General features: G+C 41.0%; 2 protein-coding genes across 5 annotated transcripts in view; one reads left to right on the top strand and one right to left on the bottom strand.

Annotated features, from left to right (window-relative positions):
* Window positions 1-1,241: 1,241 nt before the first annotated feature.
* Window positions 1,242-6,231, bottom strand: EXOC8 (exocyst complex component 8). Its single transcript, XM_513085.7, has one exon. It carries the CDS (start codon window positions 6,229-6,231, stop codon window positions 4,054-4,056), a length of 2,178 nt encoding a protein of 725 aa, XP_513085.2. The 3' UTR covers window positions 1,242-4,053.
* Window positions 6,232-6,465: 234 nt separating this feature from the next.
* Window positions 6,466-23,923, top strand: part of SPRTN (SprT-like N-terminal domain) — a 31,027-nt gene continuing 13,569 nt past the window's right edge. Inside the window, exons 1-5 of one of the 4 annotated variants that reach the window (XM_513084.7) lie at window positions 6,466-7,090; window positions 8,256-8,355; window positions 16,214-16,342; window positions 19,704-19,971; window positions 21,010-23,436. In XM_513084.7, coding sequence (XP_513084.5) covers window positions 6,870-7,090; window positions 8,256-8,355; window positions 16,214-16,342; window positions 19,704-19,971; window positions 21,010-21,761 — 1,470 coding nt within the window. In that variant the 5' untranslated portion in view covers window positions 6,466-6,869 and the 3' untranslated portion in view covers window positions 21,762-23,436. Of the gene's footprint in view, window positions 7,091-8,255; window positions 8,356-16,213; window positions 16,343-19,703; window positions 20,086-21,009; window positions 23,437-23,923 lie in introns of those variants that run through there. The other 3 variants (XM_016940853.4, XM_009441655.4, XM_009441656.4) reach the window with 3 other exon arrangements.

Raw genomic sequence — 23,923 nt, 5'->3', positions numbered from 1 at the left:
AACTGTATGCAGAGTATGATCCAATTTCTGGAAAAATATGTACATGAAATTCTTACTAGTGGTTACCTCTAGTGAATGGGATTGTTGGGGGGATGAGGACTTTGATTTTTTACTTTAACTCTTCTGCACATTGCATATGGATTGAAGCTTGCTTTGTAGGCAAATGTGGCTTATTTACGCTTTTCCAAACTCTGCAATTCATCCAGGAAGGTCTCTTCATATGACACCCACATTCCCACTTCTGTGCCTTGGGCTCAGGTCCTACTCTTCCATTTTCTTTGCACATTTAAGTCTTGTCCGTTCTTCAAGGACCAGCTCAAATGCCAACAATTCCATGAGAACTTTCTAAACTCCTTAAAAGTACACTGCTCTCTTCCTTCTTGGTATTTCCACTGTACACAGCTGTGCATTTGATTATTCTCTCACTTATATTTGTTGACTTTTTCCAATTTCTAAGCATCTTAAGAGGATGAAGTATGTTTAAAATTATGAAAATTCTTCTGCACTCCCACATTACAGTCAATATGAAGCATAGCATTCAATACTTTTAAATATGTGATAGTTTCCTCAGGATATACATATTACTTTCAAAAGGGCAAGCCTGGCCGGGCATGGTGGCTCACGCCTGTAATCTCAGCACTTTGGGAGGCCGAGGCGGGTGGATCACCTGAGATCAGGAGTTCGAGACCAGCCTGGCCAACATGTTGAAACCCCATCTCTACTAAAAATTAAAAAATTAGCCGGGCATGGTGGCGGGCCCCTATAATCCCAGCTACTCAGGAGGCTGAGACAGGAGAATGGCTTGAACCCAGGAGGCAGAGATTGTAGCGAGCAGAGATCACGCCACTGCACTCCAGCTTGGGCGATATGGGAAGACTCTGTCTCAAAAAAAAAAAAAAGCCGAGCCTTGTCATTTAGTTCCTAGGTCTTGTGGCCTACATTTTATTTTCTTTATTTAGAGATGTGCAGATGGTATAAAATCTACTTTTTTATAATAAATTCACATTTTGTACCTCTGAAATTTTCCATTCGAGGGAATTTTTAAAAATTGAGATCTGATTTATTCACAATCCTGACGGTAAGCAGAACACTTACTTAATTTAGCAAACAGCTTCCTAAGTATCCTCCCCACATAAATAAAACAAAAAACTAGGGTCTTCAAAGAATATTTCAGTAACAAGAATATAAAAATATTGAATACCAACTAAAGAAGAGCAATAGATGTAATATCTTAATATCACTTTTATCCAGTGTAAGACAATTTTTAAGCTTTATTTTTATGAAACATTTCAGATTCCCTCATATCACAGCACATCAATAAGCAGTATGTACATAGACTGACTTTTATAGTACATGTCATGTCCCAAATTCCCAATCCTAGGTAAGATATCAAGTTACAAAATACAAGTGCCGATAATTAAACTATAGGTAGTATATTAAACAAAAGTGAGTTTTTAGCAATTATGTGAAATAAGGCTTTAACCAAAGCAAGACTTAATGCCACAAGGTGTCTTTTTTCCCAAGAGTAATTAATTCAATCAAGCCCATGATTCCAAGCTCAAGTAACAAGTTTTATATTCTTGAAGCAAACAAGAAAAGGCAATCAATGCTTAAGTGGTATATTTTAGTATATATTACATTTCTGGACAATCTCTCATTGCATTCAATTTTTAGAACTTGTCTTGGGTCTAATAAAACAAAAGAATTAGAGAAGAAAGCCCATGCCACTTTGAGGAATGTGTAACATAATTGTTTTGTCTGGGTACAAAGGTACGTTACAACACTGGGGGTCTTTAGTCAAGTTCCCATACTAATTGACTCACCAAAGCATACTTCTTTCAGCTACAACTGTAATTGGAACACACAGATTTTACCCAAAGAAAATCCTGTACTTCCAGTTTTAAAAAGCAGACAATTCTATGAAGAAGCAACCATTTAAATATCTAACTATACACATTTAAGTTTTTACAACTTCATGCCTTATGAGGAATTTTGATTTCAGAAGTATCATTCCACAGACTCAGCATCATATATTTATACATATTTCATACAGTATAGTATTAGAAACTGTAAATGGCACAGAATAATCATAATTATCACAAAATTTTAACAATTTCCAGTGATCTTAAAAAGACAAATTATAACCGCCTTTGCTCAGCTAAGATATCCAGTTATGGTTACAACTTTCGAAAATCCTAAAGTTATGTGAAAAAAATTAGTCAAAGAAAATCTGTAAATCTGATACTTTCCAATATTTTAAATATGCACAGCTAAAGAGAAAATAAAGGGGTTGATCTGGCACATGAATAATTAAGTCAATGAATTTTACAACCCTGAGCCACTTTGGCAACTATTTTAGGTTTCACATAATTTTCACAGTCTTAGTACTACCATTTTCATTCAGATAAAAGAAATGACCTTTTGAAATCATGGGCATCAAATTTGGTGCTTATGGACAAGAATCACAACTAGAAGCTAGAGACAAAATGGATCACAGCAAGCACAGTTTCCCTCAAAGTATAAGGAACGCTATAGAATATACAACAGCGATAGTTTAGAAACCTTGGGAAGCTCACATTTCTTTAGTTATTTTGTTTTACTAAACAATTTGAAGTAAGCATTATATTCATGTTTAAAAACAAAGCAAGGAAAAATAAAAAATGAAACAAAAATGCAGCATGGAACATTTTAGGAGTCACAGAAGGTTCTCTTCTTCCCTTTGTTTTGGGCACATTGTCTCACCTGTTTTCACTTTGTTACAAAAAGAAACAAAACCAAATCTCTGCTCAGAGTGGTCATAGTGAGAACACTGAGATTTGCATATGTTTTTCTACTTTCCCATCCATCTAGACCCTGAAATCTAAATAAATATTTCAGTTAAAACTTTTTTTCCATTTGCATGAAGTCTGGGTCACTATATCTCCTACCCTGAATGGGGGAAGATGGGACAGCTATATCTCATACTGAAGCGGTGGCAGCTAAAACCTGGCAACTGCTGCCAGTGTCCCCAATGTGTCTTGCTTATTATTTTTTAAAATGTGACAAAGACAAAAGCTACAGCTGGAAACTCACACAATTTAGAAATATGTTGAAAACTTTTATTATAGTCCTTAGGATTTCCAAGTAAATGCTCCCAAATCAAGTATTACAAAGCTGCTAATTAATTAGCAACTGAAAATTAGCCATTCAAATTATATTGGAAATATTTGCTGAACTGTTTTTATGAAAGCTTCCTCTTGGATTCTGTAAGGATCAGAGTATCCGAATCCACAAACCAGCTAGTTTCAAGAAAGAATTCTTTTGACTAAAACTTACCTTAAAACCAATTTTCCCAACTCTTTTCCTTTTCCCAAATAGTCCAACGTTTTGAGGAGAAATATATGAGGCAGGTTGTTTTATACAGCACTGTACCCTTTAGGAAACCTAACATTTTAGTGAACTGGGAAACTTCACAACATAAACTCTATGTATTTATAGATATTATGACTCTGCTGTATAATATATACTGTGGGGAAAAAAAAAAAAAGAAAAGACTAGCCTGGGCAACATGGCGAAACCCCATCTCTACAAAAAATACAAAAATTAGCTGGGTATGGTGGTGCCTGCCTGTGGTTCCTGCTACATGGGAGGCTGAGGTGGGAGGACTACCTGGGCCCGGGAGGTCAAGGCTGCAGTGAGTCGAGACTTTGCCACTGCACTCCAGCCTGTGCGACAGGGTGAGACCCTGTCTCAAAAGAAAAAAGAAAAAAGAAAAGTTTTATCAAAGGATAAAACCGAAATGCTATAGTATATAGTGTGACCATAATTTCAGAAGAAGAGAATTAGCATAATTTAAAAGGATAGCTAGCATACTATATGTTTTAATAATTCCAGTATTTTTGTTACTTGGGCTTAATTTATTTTCCTCTTTTTGATTTTTGTATTTTTAAGAGGGCACTTTTAATTTTCAAGTTGTGTTTGAAACTACAGAGTATGCTAATACAACTTAATATAAATATAAATAATATATAAGCTCTCTCTCTGTATATATACACATATAAACAGACCCAAGCATTAGACCACTGATGTTGTACTTTCAGGATTCACACGAATAAGTCTAGATGCATTCCTCAGATCTTGGAGTTGCTTGGCAGGTTTCCCCACACCTTCTTCAAACCTTTTCTCCACCACAGGGAGGACTGTTTCATATAAAAAGGATGCATTCTGTCTGATAAAAGCTTTCTTCTCTGGATCCTGCTCACATCGAAGACTATAATCCACATGCTGAACAGCAACCAAAATGATTTCCACCAGGCTCTCCAAAAGTACCATGTGCAGCTCTGGGAAATACAGCTTCAGGGCCTCTTCCAAGAAGCCCATGGTCTGTTTGGTGAAAGCAACCACTGTGTAACTTAGGTTCACCCAGCAGTCATCCCCTGTGTACTGCTCAAAGTTACTTACCCCACAACTTTTCATCTCTTCTTTGAGCTTACCCAGGGCTTCTGGCGTCATCAAGTTCATCCTCCTCCACATCTCTTCAGAGTTGCGATGTTTAGTGGCTTCAATGATGATTTCTTTGTAACTGTGCAAGGCCCCTTGGATGTCTTTCACCAGAAGGGCATGGATGATGAAGGTGAGATCCAGTCCGATATCACCCAGTTGCTGGCAATGCTCCTTAGCCACTTTTACACACTCAGCTGCTGTAGAGAGGCTCTCCTTACTATCAAACACCTGCTTGCTAAAAGCATCCACGAACATGCCCATGGCTGATCTTGCCCAGACCACAAAGGCAGAGTAGCAGCCGCTGTCAGTGCCTGCAAAATCGATCTCAAATTCTCTTGCAGTCTCGAGAAGGCTGGTAAAGAAGACATGGCACAGCTTATGAATATAGAGTAAAGTGGCACCTTCGATGCGAAGCTGACGAATTGCAGTATGAACAGCGGCTGCCCTGTTTCTCAAAAAGAGCTCACAGGCCTTCGTGCACTGGCCCAGCCGGATCAGTTGCGAAACTGCTCTGCGAGTAGCCTTCGGACCACCTCTTAGGGAACGATCTGGAGAGAGTTCGAAAACTAGCACCTCAGTGAGCTGTCGAACTCGCTCCTCCACTTTGGCCCTTAGTTCTTTTACAGGAGGTGGGCTAGGTTTATCTTCCAGGTAATGGTTCAATTTATCCAGCAGGTCAACCGCCCCTTCAAAGTCTCTCTGCGCAATGCAGACATCCAGATCTTCAGGTAACTCCTGGATCCATTCCATGGAGAGGTCCACCTTCTCTTCCTCTACCTCAGGAACAGCTGGTTCTTCTTCTTCGTCATCCTCAAATGGGTTAGTGGCCTTGGAAGTCACTTGGGGTGGCCCTCGAGGGGCCGCTGCCTCCTCCTGCTCCCTTCGCCTTTTCTCACTGAGGGCTCTCTTGGTGTCCTCCAGCACTTCCAGCCACTCTCGTTTGATTTTAGCATTTTCGGCCTGGAAAATACGGCTCTCGGGGAACATAAGCAGCTTGAACATGTCCTTCATGGGCGGGTTGTCCTTGACATTGACTACGGCCAAACCATCTAGGGAATAGAGAGCGTTGTAGCGATACATCCCACGCCGCTGAGGCAGCCAGGTAGCCACCAACAAACAATCGTTCATGAGAAAGCCGTGCACTCGCTGCAGTTGGGCCATGTGGTCCGCATCGTATTCCACTAGGTCCCCATTGTACACCAGGTACTGTCCCGGCGTCTCCAGCAGATGCCTGCAGCCTTCCACCTTCTCAAGCAGGGTGGTGAGAGTGCGCTGCTTTCCTTCCTCGCCTGGACCGGAGCCGTCGCGGGAGGCACCCCCGGGGGTGGAGAAAAAGCCGGCCTGGCCTCGGAGGTGGTCTCGGCCCCCCGCCCCACCGACTCCCTCCTCCCCTCCAGAGGCGGCGGCGGCTCCGGCGGCAGCAGCGGCAGGCAGCAACGTAAGCGGGATGCTCTCCAGGCTGCTTTTCTGCTCGGTCAGCAAGTGGCTGAGCTGGTACATCTCGCTCTCCAGGTAGGAGATCTCGCGGGCCGTCTCTATGAACTGCCGGTAGTTCTGGTAGACGTTGCGCTTCAGGTTCTGCGCCGTCTCCTCCGCCAGCGCCTGGATGCGCTGCCGGTGCTCCTGGAGGTCCCGGTCCCCATCCGACTGCTGCGAGAGCTGCTTCACGTACAGCCGCGCCTCAAAACCCCCTGACTCCAGCTGCCGACGCAGGCGGCTCGCCCCACTGTCCGACATCGCCATCGCCATTTCTCTCCGGGTCTCACGCACTCACTGTCACTATCGGCGCCGCAGCCGCCGCGGCTGTCCAGACCCACCCAAGGCCAGCCGAGCTCCTGGGCTGAGGAAGCAGGAATGGGAACGAGACGAGTACGCCTGCGCCGGGTCTGAGCGTCAGACACTGCGCCTGCGCAAGTGGGCCGAGCGCAGACATTGCGCCTGCGCAGCAATGCCATCGGTTAAAGCGCATGCGCAAGATGAGCTATTGCGGAAGTGAGGGGAGGGAGAGGCCGAGCGAAATTTCGGTACTGCGCATGAACCGAGCGTGACGTTGAGGTTTGAAATAACCGGCAAAGAGTAAAGGCTGAAACTAGCTTCCTGAAAGCTTCGTAGGGCCCGAGCCCTGTGAGCCCAGGTTCTGCGCCCACTAGGAGGTGTCATGCTGACTGGTTTTTTTAAAGCCCTGGAATCTTGGCTTCGGCGTTTGGGGTAAGCTCCGTTCTTGTTCTCAAGCGCGTTTCCGCGAACTCTCGCGGGATTGACGGGCCGTCTCGAGAGCCGGCATCTCCTAGGAGCTAGTCCTGGTCCTCGGCTAGGCGGCTTGGAGTCGCGGCGTAACTCGGGAGCCAGCCTGACGCCGGCGGACCCCGCCTGTGATCCTGGCAACGATGGATGATGACTTGATGTTGGCACTGCGGCTTCAGGAGGAGTGGAACTTGCAGGAGGCGGAGCGCGATCATGCCCAGGAGTCCCTGTCGCTAGTGGACGCGTCGTGGGAGTTGGTGGACCCCACACCGGACTTGCAGGCACTGTTTGTTCAGTTTAACGACCAATTCTTCTGGGGCCAGCTGGAGGCCGTCGAGGTGAAGTGGAGCGTGCGAATGACCCTGTGAGTTCCGAGCCCCGCTGGGGAAAGAGGCGGGACTGGGAGCTTTCCTGCAGCCCCCGGCCCTGGTCTTCTCTCCTTTCTCTAGTCCGACGGTCCCAGGGGGCGTTAAATGAGGGGAGTCTGGTTTTGGACCTGGCAGTTCCTGCCTCGGCGTATTTCTGTCTTCCTTACCTTTTCTCCCACTCGAACAATAAGAAAGCTTTGTAGACCACACCGCCACGGTTGGACTCAGGGCCATAACAAGAAACGAGATTTTTATTTGAATCTCACTTAACTTGAAAATAACAAGTTCCTGATTTGCCTTATGATAGTGCTGTAGGACCCGAAGGGAGAAGCAACCAAATCTGCACCTAAGAAAGTGCTGAGGACGCAGAGTAACCGCCAAAGGATGTGTGTTCTCCTCCTCTATTCCCGTTAGGAAACCCACTTTAGTGAGCTCGTGTGTTGCATTGGGGATCTTCAGTGATGCTTTTAAAACGATTCTTTTTCTACACGCTAAATTTCAGAAATCCCTATTTGAAATAATAATCTACTCCTGCGCGTGAACAGGGTTAAGTTTAAGATACAGTTGTATCCCAGCATGCTTGTTTTTGTGTTGATAGAAAACAACCTACAGTCAAACAAATTAAGATATGATATTAAATTGTGTTTAAAGTACCAATTTCCTTTATACAGGCGTCTGTTATGATTTTGGAGATATGCTACTGGAGATATCTGCTTGTTAATAACACCAAACTGTAACTTGTCGGAAGGAGACTGGGAGTAGCAGAATAGGATTGCCTTTGAGCTGTTGCAGCCTAGCTAGGGCAAGGGGAGCTGCAGTTGGGCCATGTGGTCCGCATCGTATTCCACTAGGTCCCCGTTGTACACCAGGTACTGTCCTGGCGTCTCTAGCAGGTGCCTGCAGCCTTCCACCTTCTCAAGCAGGGTGGTGAGAGCGCGCTGCTTTCCTTCCTCGCCCGGTGGGGATTGGAGCCATCGCGGGAGGCGCCCGCGGGGGTTGTAACTAATTAGGTGAAATGCAAGTATCTTCTAACCAAGGGGGGTATACTTTCATGAAAGCCATCTGCCAACTGAGTTCTCTTAGTGTGAACTGCCCAAGAATGTGTAAGGACTTGGGCATATTTGGTCAATGTAACACATTTTTATGGTGATTGTTTTCTAGGTGTGCTGGGATATGCAGTTATGAAGGGAAGGGTGGAATGTGTTCCATCCGTCTCAGCGAACCCCTTTTGAAGTTGAGGCCAAGAAAGGATCTTGTAGAGGTATTTTTCATGTAAACTTGCTTCCTAGCGCAGTAATTTACAAATACTTGTCATTGATTTAGACTGCTGTGAATTCGCCTGTATGTATCGTTAAAAAAAGTCACTTTGCCCTCAGTGCAAGCTTGAATTATGGGGCAAACAATAATGAACACCTTATGTTTTTTATAGTGCTTCATAGTAAAAAAAAAAAAAAAAAAAAAAAAAAAAAAGGCTTCTAGGGGCCGGGCGCGCTGGCTCACGCCTGTAATCCCAACACTTTGGGAGGCCGAGGCGGGCGGATCACGAGGTCAGAAGATCAAAAACATCCTAGCCAACACGGTGAAACCCCGTCTCTACAAAAAAAAAATACAGAAAATTAGCCGGGCGTGGTGGCCGGCGCCTGTAGTCCCAGCTACTCGGGAGGCTGAGGCAGGAGAATGGCATGAACCGAGGAGGCGGAGCTTGCAATGAGCCGAGATCGCGCCACTGCACTCCAGCCTGGGTGACAGAGCAAGACTCTTGTCTCAAAAAAAAAAAAGCCTTCTAGGTATATTATCTGTTGTGATTTTACAACAGCCCTATTTATGTTCATGTGTTGCTGTCTTCATTTTTATGAGGAAAGAAATTAAGGTTCAGAGAGGTTAAGTAACTGGCTTAAGTTACTTATTTAGAAACAGAGAAAACAGGATCCACATGTTCCTGTTGAGAAACACAAATTTTGATTCTCCTCAGTTGGGCTGCAACACTGCTGTGCTCTCAGGACACCTAGCTGAGCTGGCAGCACAAACCAGTGTGAGGGCACGCTTCACATTTAGAGCTGGTGCTTACTTCTGCTAGCAGAATGGAGCAGTGGGAGCTGAGGCAGGAGGATCTCTTGAACCCGGGAGGCGGAGGTTGCAGTGAGCCGAGACCGCGCCATTGCATTCCAGCCTGGGCAACAAGAGCGAAACTCTATCTCTAAAAAAAAAAGAAAGAATTATCTGTACAAAAGAGCACAATGGTAGTTTCTCAGTATGGGGTGGGAAGCATGTTAAAACATGCTTGGAGATGAGAGATGCTGTTTTTAAGGATAATAAAAGGCAATGGATTACATAACTGTTAATAAACACTGAACTGTACACATAAAAATGGGTAAGATGGGGAATTTTGTTAATTTTTTTTACCACAGTTTGTTTAAAAAGTAGCTACTAAATGTAAAGTGGTACAGTAGAAATACTTGATTAATGAAAAAGAACAAAGCTCAGATGATGAAAGGTAGGTGTAAACAAAATATCAATTAAATGTAAGTGGACTAAACACTCCATTAAATACATGGAATGGCATGCTAGGTTAAAAGAGACATGCTTACAGTAAAGACACACTTATTTTAAGTTTAAAAGGATGAGGAAAAGTAATCATCCAAACACTTAACAGCAGAAAACTATTGTGGCTATAAGGTTGAGTACTCATTATCCAAAGTGGGACCAGAAGTGTTTCAGATTTTTTTTTTTTAATTTGGAATATTTGCATTATACTTACTGGTTGAGCTTCCCTAATCCAAAAGTCCCAAATCTGAAATGGCTTTAGTGAGCATTTCCTTAGAACTTAACCTTTAATCATCTTGTAAGTGCTCAAAAAGTTTTAGATTTTGGAGCATTTCAGATTTTGGATTGTCAGATTAGGGATGTTCAACCAGTATTAGTATCAGACTAAAGACTTCAAGGGAAGAAGTTTTACTAGAGGAAAAGTGGGATATTTTATAATAATAAAATAATCTATTAAGGAACAATACATAATCTCCCTAAAAGTAATAACATAACTTTAAATTTTATGAGGCATTAATTAGCAGAAGCAAAAAGAATGTACAATCAGGCTGGGCGTGGTGGCTCACGCCCATAATCCCACCACTTTGGGAAGCTGAGACAGGCGGATCACTTGAGGCCAGGAGTTTGAGACCAGCCTGACCAACATGGTGAAACCCCGTCTCTACTAAAAATACAAAAATTAGCTGCGTGTGGTGACACAACCTGTAGTCCCAGCTACTCAGGAGGCTGACGCACAAGAATCGCATGAACTCGGGAGGTGAAGGTTACAGTGAGCCGAGATCACACCACAGCACTACAGCCTGGGGTGACAGAGCAAGACTCTGTTTCACTACAGCCTCAACCTCCCAGGCCCAAGCAATCCTCCCGCCTCAGCCTCCCAAAATGCTGGGATTACAGGTGTCAGCGAAGACGCCCAGACTCATACTTGCAGAATGTTAACACAACCTTCTTAGTAACCCAATGAATAGGTGGAAAAAAATAATACACATTTTAAAAAGTTGAACAGAATGATTAACCAAATCAGCCTTACAAGGAGCCCTAACTGGAAGAGTTGCTTAATGAATATGTATTGGGTAAGTGATTACATAAACACATGAGAAAAAAATGTTTTTAAGTAGTGGGTGAGAAGACAATGGGGAATGTATAATAGTATCAAGTGAGCATTTCCTGTTGGCAGAAAGTTACAAAATGACATTTTCGTCAATGACAGGCCCCTTATATAACAGTGGTCCCATAAGATTATAAGACCATATTTTTATTTATTTATTTTTATTTTTTGTTTTTTGAGATGGAGTTTTGCTCTTGTTGCCCAGGCTGGAGTGCAATGATATGATCTCGGCTCACTGCAGCCTCCACCTCCCTGGTTCAAGGGATCCTCCTACCTCAGCCTCCCAAGTAGCTGTGATTAAAGGTGTGCGCCACCACGCCTGGCTGATTTTTGTATTTTTAGTAGAGGCAGGGTTTCACCATGTTGGCCAGGCTGGTCTCAAACTCCTGACCCCAGGTGATCCTTCTGCCTCAGCCTCCCAAAGTGAATGGGATTACAGGTATGAGCCACCATGCCTGGCCAAGACTATATATATATATTTTTTTTTTTTTTTTTTTTTGAGACGGAGTCTCACTCTGTTGCCCAGGCTGGAGTACAGTGGCGCATCTCCACTCACTGCAAGCTCCGCCTCCCGGGTTCAGGCCATTCTCCTGCGTCAGCCTCCCACATAGCTGGGACTACAGGCGCCCGCCACCATGCCAGGCCAAGTTTTTGTATTTTTTTACTAGAGACGGGTTTCATCATGTTAGCCAGGATGGTCTTGATCTCCTGACCTCGTGATCTGCCAGCCTCAGCCTCCCAAAGTGCTGGGATTACAGGCGTGAGCCACCACACCTGGCCAAGACTATATTTTTATTGTACCTTTTTTCTTCTTTATATTTAGTTGCACAAATACTTACCATTATGTTGCACTTGCCTACAGCATTCAGTACAGTAACATCCTGTGCAGGTTCGTTGCCTAGGAGCGGCAGGCTATACTCTATAGCCTAGGTATATATACTCTATAGCCTAGGTATATATACTCTATAGCCTAGGTGTATATATATATATATATTGCATAGGCTATACCATTTAGGTTTGTGTAAGTACACTCTTAAGATGTTTGCACAATGACAAAATTGCCTAACAATGGATTTTTCAGAACATATCCCTGCCAAGTGAGGCACAACTGTAGTTAACTAAATCATAGAGAAGGGGGTTCAGAAAAGGAACAGACTTTATCTGGTTGAGGAGGTCAAGAAAAGCTTTATAACTGTACATTTTGTTACTACCATCACCACTCCTGCTGCTCACTATTGAGCACCTATTGTGTGTCAGACTTTGGACTAAACGTCGTCTTTACCACAGCCATGCAAAATGAGGATATCCCATTTTAGGGATGAGGAGCCACTTGGAGCCTGTCCCAGGTCTCATGCTGTGATTGTGGGTTTAGGTTCCAGTTTCCCTGACTCTAAGGCTCTTGTTCTGTCCCCTTTACCATTCAACTCATCACTCCTGCGATTAAAACATGGAGAGGTGAGCATTAAAGGACGAATTGTACTTTTGACAAGCAGAGATAGGACAGGAGGCTACTCTTGGCAGAAACCATGGGAATAATGTGAACAAAAGTGAGTTCAGACAACTGGGGGCATATTTAGGACTAGAGGTAGTTCATTTTAACGCGATAGAACAGTCATGGAAAACAGAGGTATTTTGGGACTGTGTTGTATATAGATCCTTGAATTAAGGCTAAATATGGAAAATGATAGATATAAAAAAAGTTCAGTACCATTTTCAAGATGTTTTTAATGTTTAATTAAATTGAACCAAAAATCAGGAACCTAAATTTGTTTCTCCTTTATGAGAATAGATCTTTATCATTGCTCTAATTTAGAACATTGAGAAACTTTTGCAGTACCTTTCTTGAATTTGAGTCTTCTTCGTTGAGCGGCATTTACTTGAAAAATAAAGTTCTGGCTGGGTACAGTGGCTCATGCACGTAATCAGATAGATGGATTGCTTGAGCCCAGGAGTTGACCTGTCTGGGTAAGATGGTGAGACCTTGTCTCTACAAAAATTTGAAAAAAAATTAGCCAGGTGTGGTGGCATGCGCCTGTAATCTCAGCTGCTCAGGAGGCTGAGATAGAGGGATCCCTTGATGCCAGGAATTTGAGGCTGCAGTGAAATATAATCGTGCCACTGCACTCCAGTCTGGGTGAAAAAGTGAGACCCCGTCTCTGAGAAATAATAAGATAAATAAATAAAGTTCCTTTTAAGAGATACAGTTGATAATTTTTAGAGGGATATATGAATGACCAAGTTAAAATGTTTGATTCTCTCATTTTTCTGTTCAGCATAATTTTATAAGACTAAAATTCATTAATGACAGTCTAGTTCTTCTGATGGAAATTGTTTTTTAAAAAAATTATGGAGGATCATGAAAAAGGTATGTCTTTGAAGATCTTTCTGATTTTTGCTTAAAAAAATTATTTGTATTTTTTAGAGCAAAAACCCCAGCAATCTTAAATGCTTTTGTTAATTTTGCACAGAAACTTGTACATCTTTGGTGTGGAATGAGCAGTAGGTTTTAGTGTTTGTTTCAAGTTTTCATGATTTCTGAATCAAAACCCAAAAGCTGTAGAAAGCTATACACAAAGATGTCTTGTTCAGTGTCCTCCTCTATCTTGAACTCCTTACTTGCTGTAGGAGCTGTTGGTTTCTTTTCATTTTTCTGTTTTGCAAATATTTCTATTCATTTTTATTCCTCCTCCCCACCATACAAAATTTTTCTTACACAAAATACTATGTACATTCTTCTGTACTTTGTCTTTTTCTTTCTTTCTTTCTTTTTTTCTTTTTTTTTTTTTTTTTTTTTTTTTTTTTTTTTTTTTTTTTTTTTTTGTTGCCCAGGCTGGAGTGCAATGGCATGATCTCAGCTCACTGCAACCTCTGCCTCCCAGGTTCAGGTGATTCTCCTGCCTCTGCCTCAGCCTCCTGAGTAGCTGGGATTACAGGCACCCGCCACCATGCCTGGCTAATTTTTGTGTGTTTAGTAGAGACGGGGTTTTACCATGTGGGCCAGGCTGGTCTTGAACTCCTGACCTCAGGTGATCCACCTGCCTCGGCCTCCCAAAGTGCGGGGATTACAGGCATGAGCCACTGTGCCCAGCCCCCTGTCTTTTTCATTAATACGCTCTATAGCTTTCTCCAAACCATTTCATGTAGATCCTTCTCATTCTTTTTTGTGGCTGCATAGAATTCCATTATATGGATGTATAAAACACTGGAGTTATTTCTAATCTTTTGCTATTATAAGCAGTGTCACAGTGAATACACCTTGTGCATATGACCTTGCATGCTAGTCTAGGTATTGCTCTCTCAGAAGACAAATGCATTTGTAATTTTGTTAGATGCTACCAAATTTTCCATAGGAGAATTGCACTCCCACCAGCAGTATATAGGAATGTTTATTTTCCCTTAGCTTTACTAATGGTGTCAAACTTTAGGAGTTTTACCAATCTTGATAAGCAATAAATAACATCCTAGTGTAGTGTTGGGTTTTTGTGGGGTTTTTTTGTTTTTTGAGACAGGGTCTTGCTGGGTTGTCCAGGCTGGAGGTAATCATAGCTCACTGCAACCTTGAATTTGTGGCCTCAAGTGATCCTCCCATCTCCGCCTCCTGAGTAGCTAGGACTGCAGATGCACAGCTAATTGTTTTATTTTTATTTTTATTTTTTTGTAGAGACAAGGTCTCACTATGTTGACCAGGCTGGTTTTGAACTCCTGGCCTCGAGCAATCCTCCCACCTCAGCCTCCCAAAGTGCTGGGATTACAGACATGAGCCACCACGCCTGACCATCCTAGTGTAGTATTAATTCGCATTTCTCTTTTTATAAATAAAGTTGGGCATTTTTTCTTTTCTTTTCTTTTTTTTTTTTTTTTTTTTTTGAGATGGGGTCTTGGTCTGTCATCAGGCTGGAGTGCAGTGGTGCATTCTCGGCTCACTGCAACCTCTGCCTCCCAGGTACAAGCAATTCCCCTGCCTCAGCCTCCTGAGTATACTGCTCGGACTACAGGCGGGCGCAACTATGCCCAGCCAAAATTTTTTTTTTTTTTTTTTTTTTTTTGTATTTTAGTAGAGACAGGGTTTCACCATGTTGAGCAGGATGGTCTCAATGTCCTGACCTCGTGATCCGGAAGTTGGGCGTTTTTTCATTTGTTTGTGGGTCATTTATACTTCTTCTGTGAACTCCATGGTCTTTGCCCATTTTGAAATTGGGTTGTCATTCCCTGTTGACATTAGGAGCTCCTTGTATATTAGGAATAGCCTGTGATAAGAGTTATACATATATTTTTCTGAGTTTGTCTTTTTACTTGGTGTTTTTTTCCTATAGAATTTTAAAGTTTTGTCTGGGTGCAGTGGCTGACGCCTATAATCCCAGCACTTTGGGAAGCTGAGGCGGGCAGATTGCTTGAGGTCAGGAGTTTAAGACCATCCTTGCCAATATGGCCAAACCCCATCTCTACTAAAGTACAAAAATTAGCCAGGCATGGTGGTGCACGCCTGTAGTGCCAGCTACTCAGGAGGCTGAGGCACGAGAATCACTTGGACCGAGGAGGCAGAGCTTGCAGTGAGGAGAGATTGAGCCACTGCACTCTAGCCTGGGCAACAGAGTAAGACCCTGTCTCAAAAAAAAAAAAAAGAATTTTAAAGTTTTTATGTAGTTGAATTCATTGATTTTTCTGGATTTTGATATATAGTCAAAAAGGTCTTCCTAGAACAGGGAGTTCTTAACCTGTGATTTTCAGAGCTTTAGATGTTACACAAATTTGAGTACCCCTTCTCTGAAATGCCTGGGACTAGAAGTGTCTTGGATTTCAGATTTATTTGGACTTTGGAATATTTGTGTTATTCTTACAGGTGGAGCATCCCAAATCTGAAAATCCGCAATGCTCCAATGAGCATTTCCTTTTGAGTGTCATGTCATTGCTCAAGAGTTTCTGATTTTGGAGCATTTTGGATTTTCAGAGTTGGGATGCTCAACTCGTATGCAATATTTTGTGAATGAGTGCTTATATAATTTTTATAGAATGAGGTGGGTTTTTTGTTGTTGTTGTTTTGTTTTCGTGAGACAGTGTCTCATTCTGTCACCCAGGCTGGAGTGCAGTGGCACAATCACAGCTCACTGCAGCCTCAACCTCCCCAGGCTCAGAGGATCCTCCCACCTCAGCCTCCTGAGTGTAGCTGGGATTACAGGCATGCACCACCACACCTGGCTAATTTTTGTATTTTTTTGTAGAGACAGGGTTTCGCCATGTTGCCCAGGTTGGTCTCCAACCCCTGGGCTCAAGCGACCCTCCCACCTTTGCCTCCCAAAGTGTTGGGATTACAGGTGTGAGCCACTGCACCCGGCCTAGAATGAGTTTTATCAGTTCTGAAGGAAGCCTGTGATACATAAAAGGTTAGACACCAGATAGAATAAGAAAATTTATATTTTCCAAAGTGTCATACAGACTCTAAAACTAATTTGAATATTTTATGTTCCAGACCCTCCTGCATGAAATGATACATGCCTATTTATTTGTCACTAATAACGACAAAGACCGAGAAGGGCATGGTCCAGAATTTTGTAAACATATGCATCGCATCAACAGCCTGACTGGAGCCAACATAACGGTATAGAAAGCCATATCTATTTATGATATTTAGTAGTTGTTTATTCAATAACTCCTGAGATTTAATTAAAAGTAGAGAACTAGGTAGAAACAAGTATCTTTGAGGATTTTCCACAGCGAACGAGAGGCCTAGAGAAGCAAATTGGCTTGTCTGGGACTACATGGTGGAATGGCAGCAGAGCCAGTGATATCCCCGAGGCCTCTGACCTCTTCTGAGTCAACATTTTACACATAGGTAATTCAGGCCTGCAGTACCTCGCTTCTGGAATCATCATGATCTCTTAACTTTGTTTCCTTATTGTCTTTTTTAGTCCATCCTGTATCCTGCTACCATTGCAGATGTCATTCCCTCATCAGAATTCTTCTTTGATTCATATCTCTGTATAGCATTGTAGGAGATGGCAAAGGCTCAGGTTCAAAAAGCTGGAGGCGTCAGGCTGCTTGGATTCAAATCCTGGCTCCACCAATTATTAACTTTCCTATGCCTCATTTTATACCCATGGCAAATGAGAGTAGTAACAATACCTATCTGTTGGATCTTTGTGAGGAGAAAGGATTAAAGGAGAAAGCACATCAAAACATTTTAGCCCAATCTGACACTAATTAAATCTTAGTTTTACTGTATTCATTTTATTAAATAACCTTGTTCCTTTTTTACTGCCTCCAACTCTGCTGCCTGTGTCCTGTTTCTTTAACTGCACTTTTGACCTCCCTGCCTTTCCTCAGGTGTAGCTTCCCTAAGGCGTGCCACTGCTCTGTTTTGTGTCCGAATGCTTTTCATCGTTCCAGTGGCATCTCATTTCTCCCTCTTTTGAATCCTCAGCAGATATTTAAGCTATTACAATTTTTTATGCTACTTTCATACTTTTGAACGCAGGGTAGGTCTTGCCCATCTTTATAGTACATCTGTATAAGGTGTATAATGTACTGAATTGAATATTAATAGGATAGATTAAATTCTTTCTTATGTTTGGGTATTTCCTTCCTTTAAAAGGCAACAAAATCCACTGTGATAGAAAATGAACAGTGTTCAACCGCCATGTTTTGTTTATTTATTTATTTAAGATAGGGTCTTGCTCTGTTGCCCAGGATGGATGCAGTGGTGCATTCATAGCCCACTGCAGATTCAACCTCCTGGGCTTAAGTGATCCTCCCACCTCAGCCTTCTGAGTAGCTGGGGCTACAGATGTGTGCCACCATGTCAAGCTAATTTAAAAAAATTTTTTTTTTTAGAGACAGGGTCTCACCATGTTGCCCAGGCTGGTCTTGAACTCATGGGTTCAAGTGATCCTCCCGTCTCAGCCTCCCAAAGTGGTGGGATTATAGACATGAGCTACCATGCCTGGCCTCTCCATGTATTACTACTTTCTAGCTATCAGTTTTAATTTTCTAAAGACTTCATTTCATTATTAGACACAGTTACTTCAACATTAGGAAAGTGTCTTGCAGTTTTTAAAAAAATCAGACATAAAATCCGGGTTAGCAAGAGAATTATAGAGTTGCTTGTATAAAATACATTAAGTTTCTTAACCAGAACTTATACTTTAAGCAAAGCCCTTGTATACGTCCCATTGTTCAGCTGGAAGAGTATCTGTTCTTTTATCTTAGATATCTGTGTGTTTTTATTTAGGAGAGGTTGTAAGGAGTGAACACTCCTTGCTTTTACAGGTTACATCCTGTTATAAGGAACTCTGCAGGGTATCTACATTGTAGAGTAATTTTATTTTAGTGACTACATTGTTAAAAGTCACATTCCCAAGCGTTAGGAGTCACAGGAATTGGAAGCAGAACAGATCCAGGCTGGGTGTGGTGGCTCACGCCTGTAATCCCAGCACTTTGGGAGGCCGAAGTGGGAGGGTAACTTGAGCCCAGGTGTTTGAGATCAGCCTGGGCAATTTAGTGAGACCTTGTTTCCACAAAAAAATTCAAAAATTAGCCAATCGTGGTAGCTCACGCCTGTATTCGCGGCTACTCGAGAGGCAGAGGTGGAAGGATCACTTGAGCCTGGGAGGCGGAGGTTGCAGTGAGCCAAGGTCATGCCACCTCACTCCAGCCTGGGCAAACAGAGCAAGTCCGTGTCACAGAACAAACAAACAAAACAGATCCATTTGCCTCTCTTTTTTGGTAATGAATTAAGAGTTCTGAACATAATAGAGTGGGTGGTTTCCCATGCTTCTTTGCCTTAAAACCTATGTCCTTCAGTCCCTTCTGCATTTAATATAATGTGCATTCTTTGCATGCTTACCAAGTAGAAATTTTTTGCTTAGGATGGAGCGATAGTGAGTTTAAAACTATCTATAGAGTTATAGAAAGCTTAGCATTCTTTCCCACAAGGGGAATTTATTAGAAAGCTAAATGTCTTTGGTAAAACACCAAAATCTTACATACAGATGCTTCTCACTCTTACACAGAGAGTTCCACTGAGAAGGCAGAAGAATAAGGTGCCCATAGTCATTTAGGAGTCATTTCAAATGGTGCTCTATAGTCTTCAGTGCCACCATGCTGGGAGGGCTAACCCTCTTTTCAGTCAGATCTTTTCCCTTACCTGTTTTCTGCTTGGGTTCCAAATAGGATTTTTGTCTAGAGGGTGAAAAAGAAGGCATCCTACTTAAGGCCTGAAAAGCACACTTCAGAGAATTTTATTTGACTCAATGAATGATGCTTTTCTGACTGAGCACCTTCTTGGTGCCAAAAGCACTATATTAGCCACTAGGGACACAAAAAATTAAAACATTCAGATCCTGGAGAACTTTTCAGTCTGGTAATAGAAATATTTATAAACAGATAAAATGGTACCTCATAAGGCTTATTACAGAGACATAAGCACAGAACTTGGAGAATGCGGAGAGTGAGCTTAGCAGAAGCTTCACTGGGTTAAGATACTTGTGTTGTTAGCGTCAGGCATTTATGGGGAGTAATTTAGTCCTTTAGAACCCTTTGCTATTTTTACTTATAGGGAAAACTTCAATTTAGCAGTGGGAATGATTCTTATTTTAGTATGGTATTACATAAAATCTTATCTTTATCCTAATTTTTGATCATTTACAAATTTGATTTCTGAAACTTTTTAGTGTTCATGAAGATTTTCTGTGGTTTTGTTTTTAAAAGATTTTTGTGTCCTCTAATCCCGTGTGCATCTATCTTTACACAGTTTATGAAGTATTAACTGCTGCTGTTTCCCATTAAAATCAGCTTTTGAACAGAAACTAAATATAGTTGCTTTCTCTCCCAAAATAGAACTTTTCAGAAAGCTCTGGGAAAGTTTCAAAAATTAAAAAAAAAAAAAAAGACTGCTTATGTACATTGTTTTCTTGCAGTTGTTAACTTGCTTATTGAATACTAAAAATTCTGTCTCCACTCAGGTATACCATACTTTTCACGATGAGGTGGATGAGTATCGGCGACACTGGTGGCGCTGCAATGGGCCGTGCCAGCACAGGCCACCGTATTACGGCTATGTCAAACGAGCTACTAACAGGGAACCCTCTGCTCATGACTATTGGTGGGCTGAGCACCAGAAAACCTGTGGAGGCACTTACATAAAAATCAAGGAACCAGAGAATTACTCAAAAAAAGGCAAAGGAAAGGCAAAACTAGGAAAGGAACCAGTATTGGCCGCAGAGAATAAAGGTACCTTCGTGTATATTCTTCTGATTTTTATGTGACCATAGCTATGATGTAAAGACAATACTGTCCTTCAGAGAACTGGTATTAAGATAAACTTAAGGATCGTTTCTGGTGTAGAAGTCTTCAAGTGTAGACTTAAGGAAAAAATCCCATTGTCCATGAAATGATGGTAGGAAAATAGACTTTGCTCTGTACAGAAGTAAGTAAAAGTAGGAATAGTTTCCATGGATATTTTTATTTTTATTAACTTTTTTCAGTTTCTTTTTATTCAAAGAAACAAAATTCAATCTCTGATAATATTTGAGGTAAAGTTCCTTTCCCTATCTTGACTCACTGAGTTATTAGGAAACAGAAGGCAAAAAGATTGTCAAAATAAAAACAATAATTCAAGTAACAATGCCCGGAATATACGTCCTAACTACACCCCTTCCTATCAGCTGGATTCTATCCAAGTGACTCTATTGATGTATGTATGTTCATTCAAAGAATGGGAAAAGGATATGACATATATTTGCCAGTACTTCATCTTCAAGATTTACCCTTTTCCTGTGAAGTTCAGAGTTACTGAAGATGCTTCTTCCCTTGGGAAGTTGTTGACCCAAGAACATAGGTTATATTTCCCAAATCTTTAATTATTGAGTGAAAGAGCTATAGATGAATTGATATGGAAAGACCGTATCTTCATTTTCATGAGTAGAAGGAAAGATAAGAATGAGGCAGCAGATTTTCCCTCCTGGAATTACACATAAAGGACACTAAGCAATTTTCAAGGTAAATGTTGCCTTGTTATTGGTCTTTGGCATGATAAGATTCTTTATTTAAATATGAGAGAATTTTTTTTTATCCTTTATATTCTCTCAATATCAGAACTCCTGAATTCTGAAGATTGCCCTTCTCCCATTAATAGGATTGTATGGATGTAAGATAGAATAAAATATTAGTTCTTCATTTTGAGAAAACTGTACATTAGTTTAACGTTTGTTACTGTATTTCTTTTGAGTTGAGGCACTTACATAACAATCTTCTTTGCTTTTTTGGCAGATAAACCCAACAGAGGTGAGGCCCAGCTAGTAATCCCTTTTAGTGGGAAAGGATATGTTCTAGGAGAAACAAGCAATTTACCTTCACCTGGGAAACTGATCACTTCACACGCCATTAATAAAACCCAAGATCTTTTAAATCAAAACCATTCAGCAAATGCTGTAAGACCTAATTCTAAAATCAAGGTGAAATTTGAACAGAATGGTTCAAGTAAAAATTCTCATCTGGTCTCCCCTGCTGTTAGTAACAGTCACCAAAATGTTCTAAGCAACTACTTTCCTAGAGTATCATTTGCCAACCAGAAGGCTTTCAGAGGTGTGAATGGATCTCCAAGGATAAGTGTAACAGTTGGCAACATCCCTAAAAACTCAGTCTCTTCTAGTTCTCAAAGAAGGGTTTCATCTTCTAAGATATCTCTAAGAAATTCTTCAAAAGTAACGGAATCAGCATCTGTGATGCCATCCCAGGATGTGAGTGGGTCTGAAGATGCATTCCCAAATAAACGACCTAGGCTAGAAGATAAGACTGTTTTTGACAATTTTTTTATCAAGAAAGAGCAAATAAAAAGCAGTGGTAATGATCCAAAGTATAGTACAACCACAGCTCAGAATTCCAGCAGTTCATCCAGTCAGAGCAAAATGGTTAATTGCCCAGTTTGTCAGAATGAAGTTTTGGAGTCTCAGATTAATGAGCACTTGGACTGGTGCCTTGAAGGTGACAGCATCAAAGTCAAAAGCGAAGAAAGTCTTTGAAAAAGGTTTCAAAGTCTCAAGTACCACCTGTATTATCTCACTAATGTGCTATGTCAGCCAGTCAGGAAGTTCTGGTTAATACTAAGATTTGTAGGTTATAATCTAGTTCACATAACCAATAGAAAGTGTCCTATTTTATATATACACATATAAGATTGTAATTTTAAGATGTTTTGTGTCTCAGGGTGCTACATTCACTCTTGCCTTAGGTATACTGTAACCCAGGTTCTGCCTGTCATGTATAATTTTTAGATACTTTTGTTCTTTCTTGCTCTTAAGGATTTTAAAAACCTGTTAATCTTTTTATTTGTATACTTTCCTAAAAATATTCATATGGGGAATCCTGTCAGGTGTTTGGTTATATTGACTATTTATTAATAGTATTAGAACTCATTCCCTGAACTGATGTAAATCTTCATAGTGTCAGACATACTGACCAAAACCACAATCTAGACTACAAAGTATATTGTTTTAGAGTACTCAAATTGTATTATTTATTAATTTTTTTGTTTGCAAAATCTTAACAGGAACTGTATTTTCTATGTTTTAAAGAATTTTATTTGTCCCACTTTTACTAAACGGTGGCAGCAGATTTTAAGTTAAAGAATATGGAATATAGTAAAATAAGTAAATTTCTTTTGGAATATTTTTAGTAACAAATAGCCACTATAATTCTGTAGGCCAAATTTTATATTGAGTTTAGCTCAATATAAAACCACTCTGCTCAAAATTTAGCAGAGTGGTTAAAATTCTGTGCTGATAAGTAACTGATACATATAACGTAAACATAGCAAAGTTGCCTAGTTGATGTAACAGTGGAAAGTTACCTGGAAATAGTATTTTGAACTTTAAGCCAAGTTTAAAACATTATAATAAAAGGAATACCATTTGTGCATTTTAAGTAATCTTTTTTAAAAAAAATATTTTCCATGTTATAGGGAAAGGACAAAGAGACTTTTATCAGTTTGCTTTTTGTCTTGTGGCTGTACATGCTGTTGGCATAGCCCTAGTACAGTTGTTCACAAGTTTTCTTTTTTCTTGTTGCAATTTTCCTTCACTTTGTTGTAATACAGGTGCACAAATCTTAAGTGCACAGCTGGGTAAACTTTTACAGTGTTCACCTGTGTAACTACCACCCGGATCAAGTTAGAGAACACTTCCGTTGCCACAGAAGGCTTCCTATAGGTGTCTGTTCCCAGTTGATACCCATGACCCTCACCACCTCCAGAGGTCCCCACTGTTTTCACCCCATCATCGCAGATTATTTTTTAATTTTATAATGTAGTATCTTTGTTCCTATGTGTAGCAGGAGTTCATTTTCATTGCTCTTGCATTTGTATGAATATACTAGAATTTATTCATCCATTCTAATGTTAATGGACATTTGAATTATTTCCAGTTTGGGGCTGTTAAGCATAATGCTGCTAAGAACATTCTTATCTTTTCTGTTGGGTATATATACAGGAATGGAATTGCTGAGTCACGGGGTATATTTCTGTTTAGCTTTAGTAAATTCTGCCAGTTTACACTCCTACCAGCAATGTATGAGAGTTTTAGTTGTTCACCATTCGTAACACTGCTAGCAGCCCTTTTCATTTTAGACTGGTTGGCTGTTCACAAATTTTGATATTCCTTAAAGCATTAAAACATTTTAATAAATACTTATAAACAGGTATTAAAATGTATATTATGTTCAATATATAGTTATATTTTCATAGAGGATCATTTTCTCTAAATGAATGTAACAAATTATGTGTAATTAAATGCTTCCTGAGCCAAAACCACACAAGGTTCTGGGGCTGTGAAGTAGCTGAGATGGTCCATGTCCTCAAGGAGCTTTACAGCATAGTTGGGGAGTAAGACAAATGCACATTAATCTCCTTAGAGTTTGCTAAGTGCTATGACAAGGGTTTTTGCTGGGTGCTGTGGGTAAACTGTAGGAAGAAAAATTATTAGCTCTGCCCAGGACTTCGGGGGATGTTTCTTGGAGGAGACAACATCCAAAGTTGAATCATGTAGAGTGAGTCGAGTTAGCCTGGTTAAAGAAGGGTGGGGAAGAACCTTTCAAAGGGAAGAAGGAACACAAAGTCATGTTCCGAGGGAACTGAATGCTATTCCAAGTGAATAGAGTAAAATGTGAGGGGCAAAATGGCCAAAGGAGA

The sequence above is a fragment of the Pan troglodytes genome, chromosome 1 (assembly GCF_028858775.2).
Source record: "Pan troglodytes isolate AG18354 chromosome 1, NHGRI_mPanTro3-v2.0_pri, whole genome shotgun sequence".
Lineage (NCBI taxonomy): Eukaryota > Metazoa > Chordata > Mammalia > Primates > Hominidae > Pan > Pan troglodytes.
This window is presented reverse-complemented; position numbering and strand designations above follow the sequence as displayed.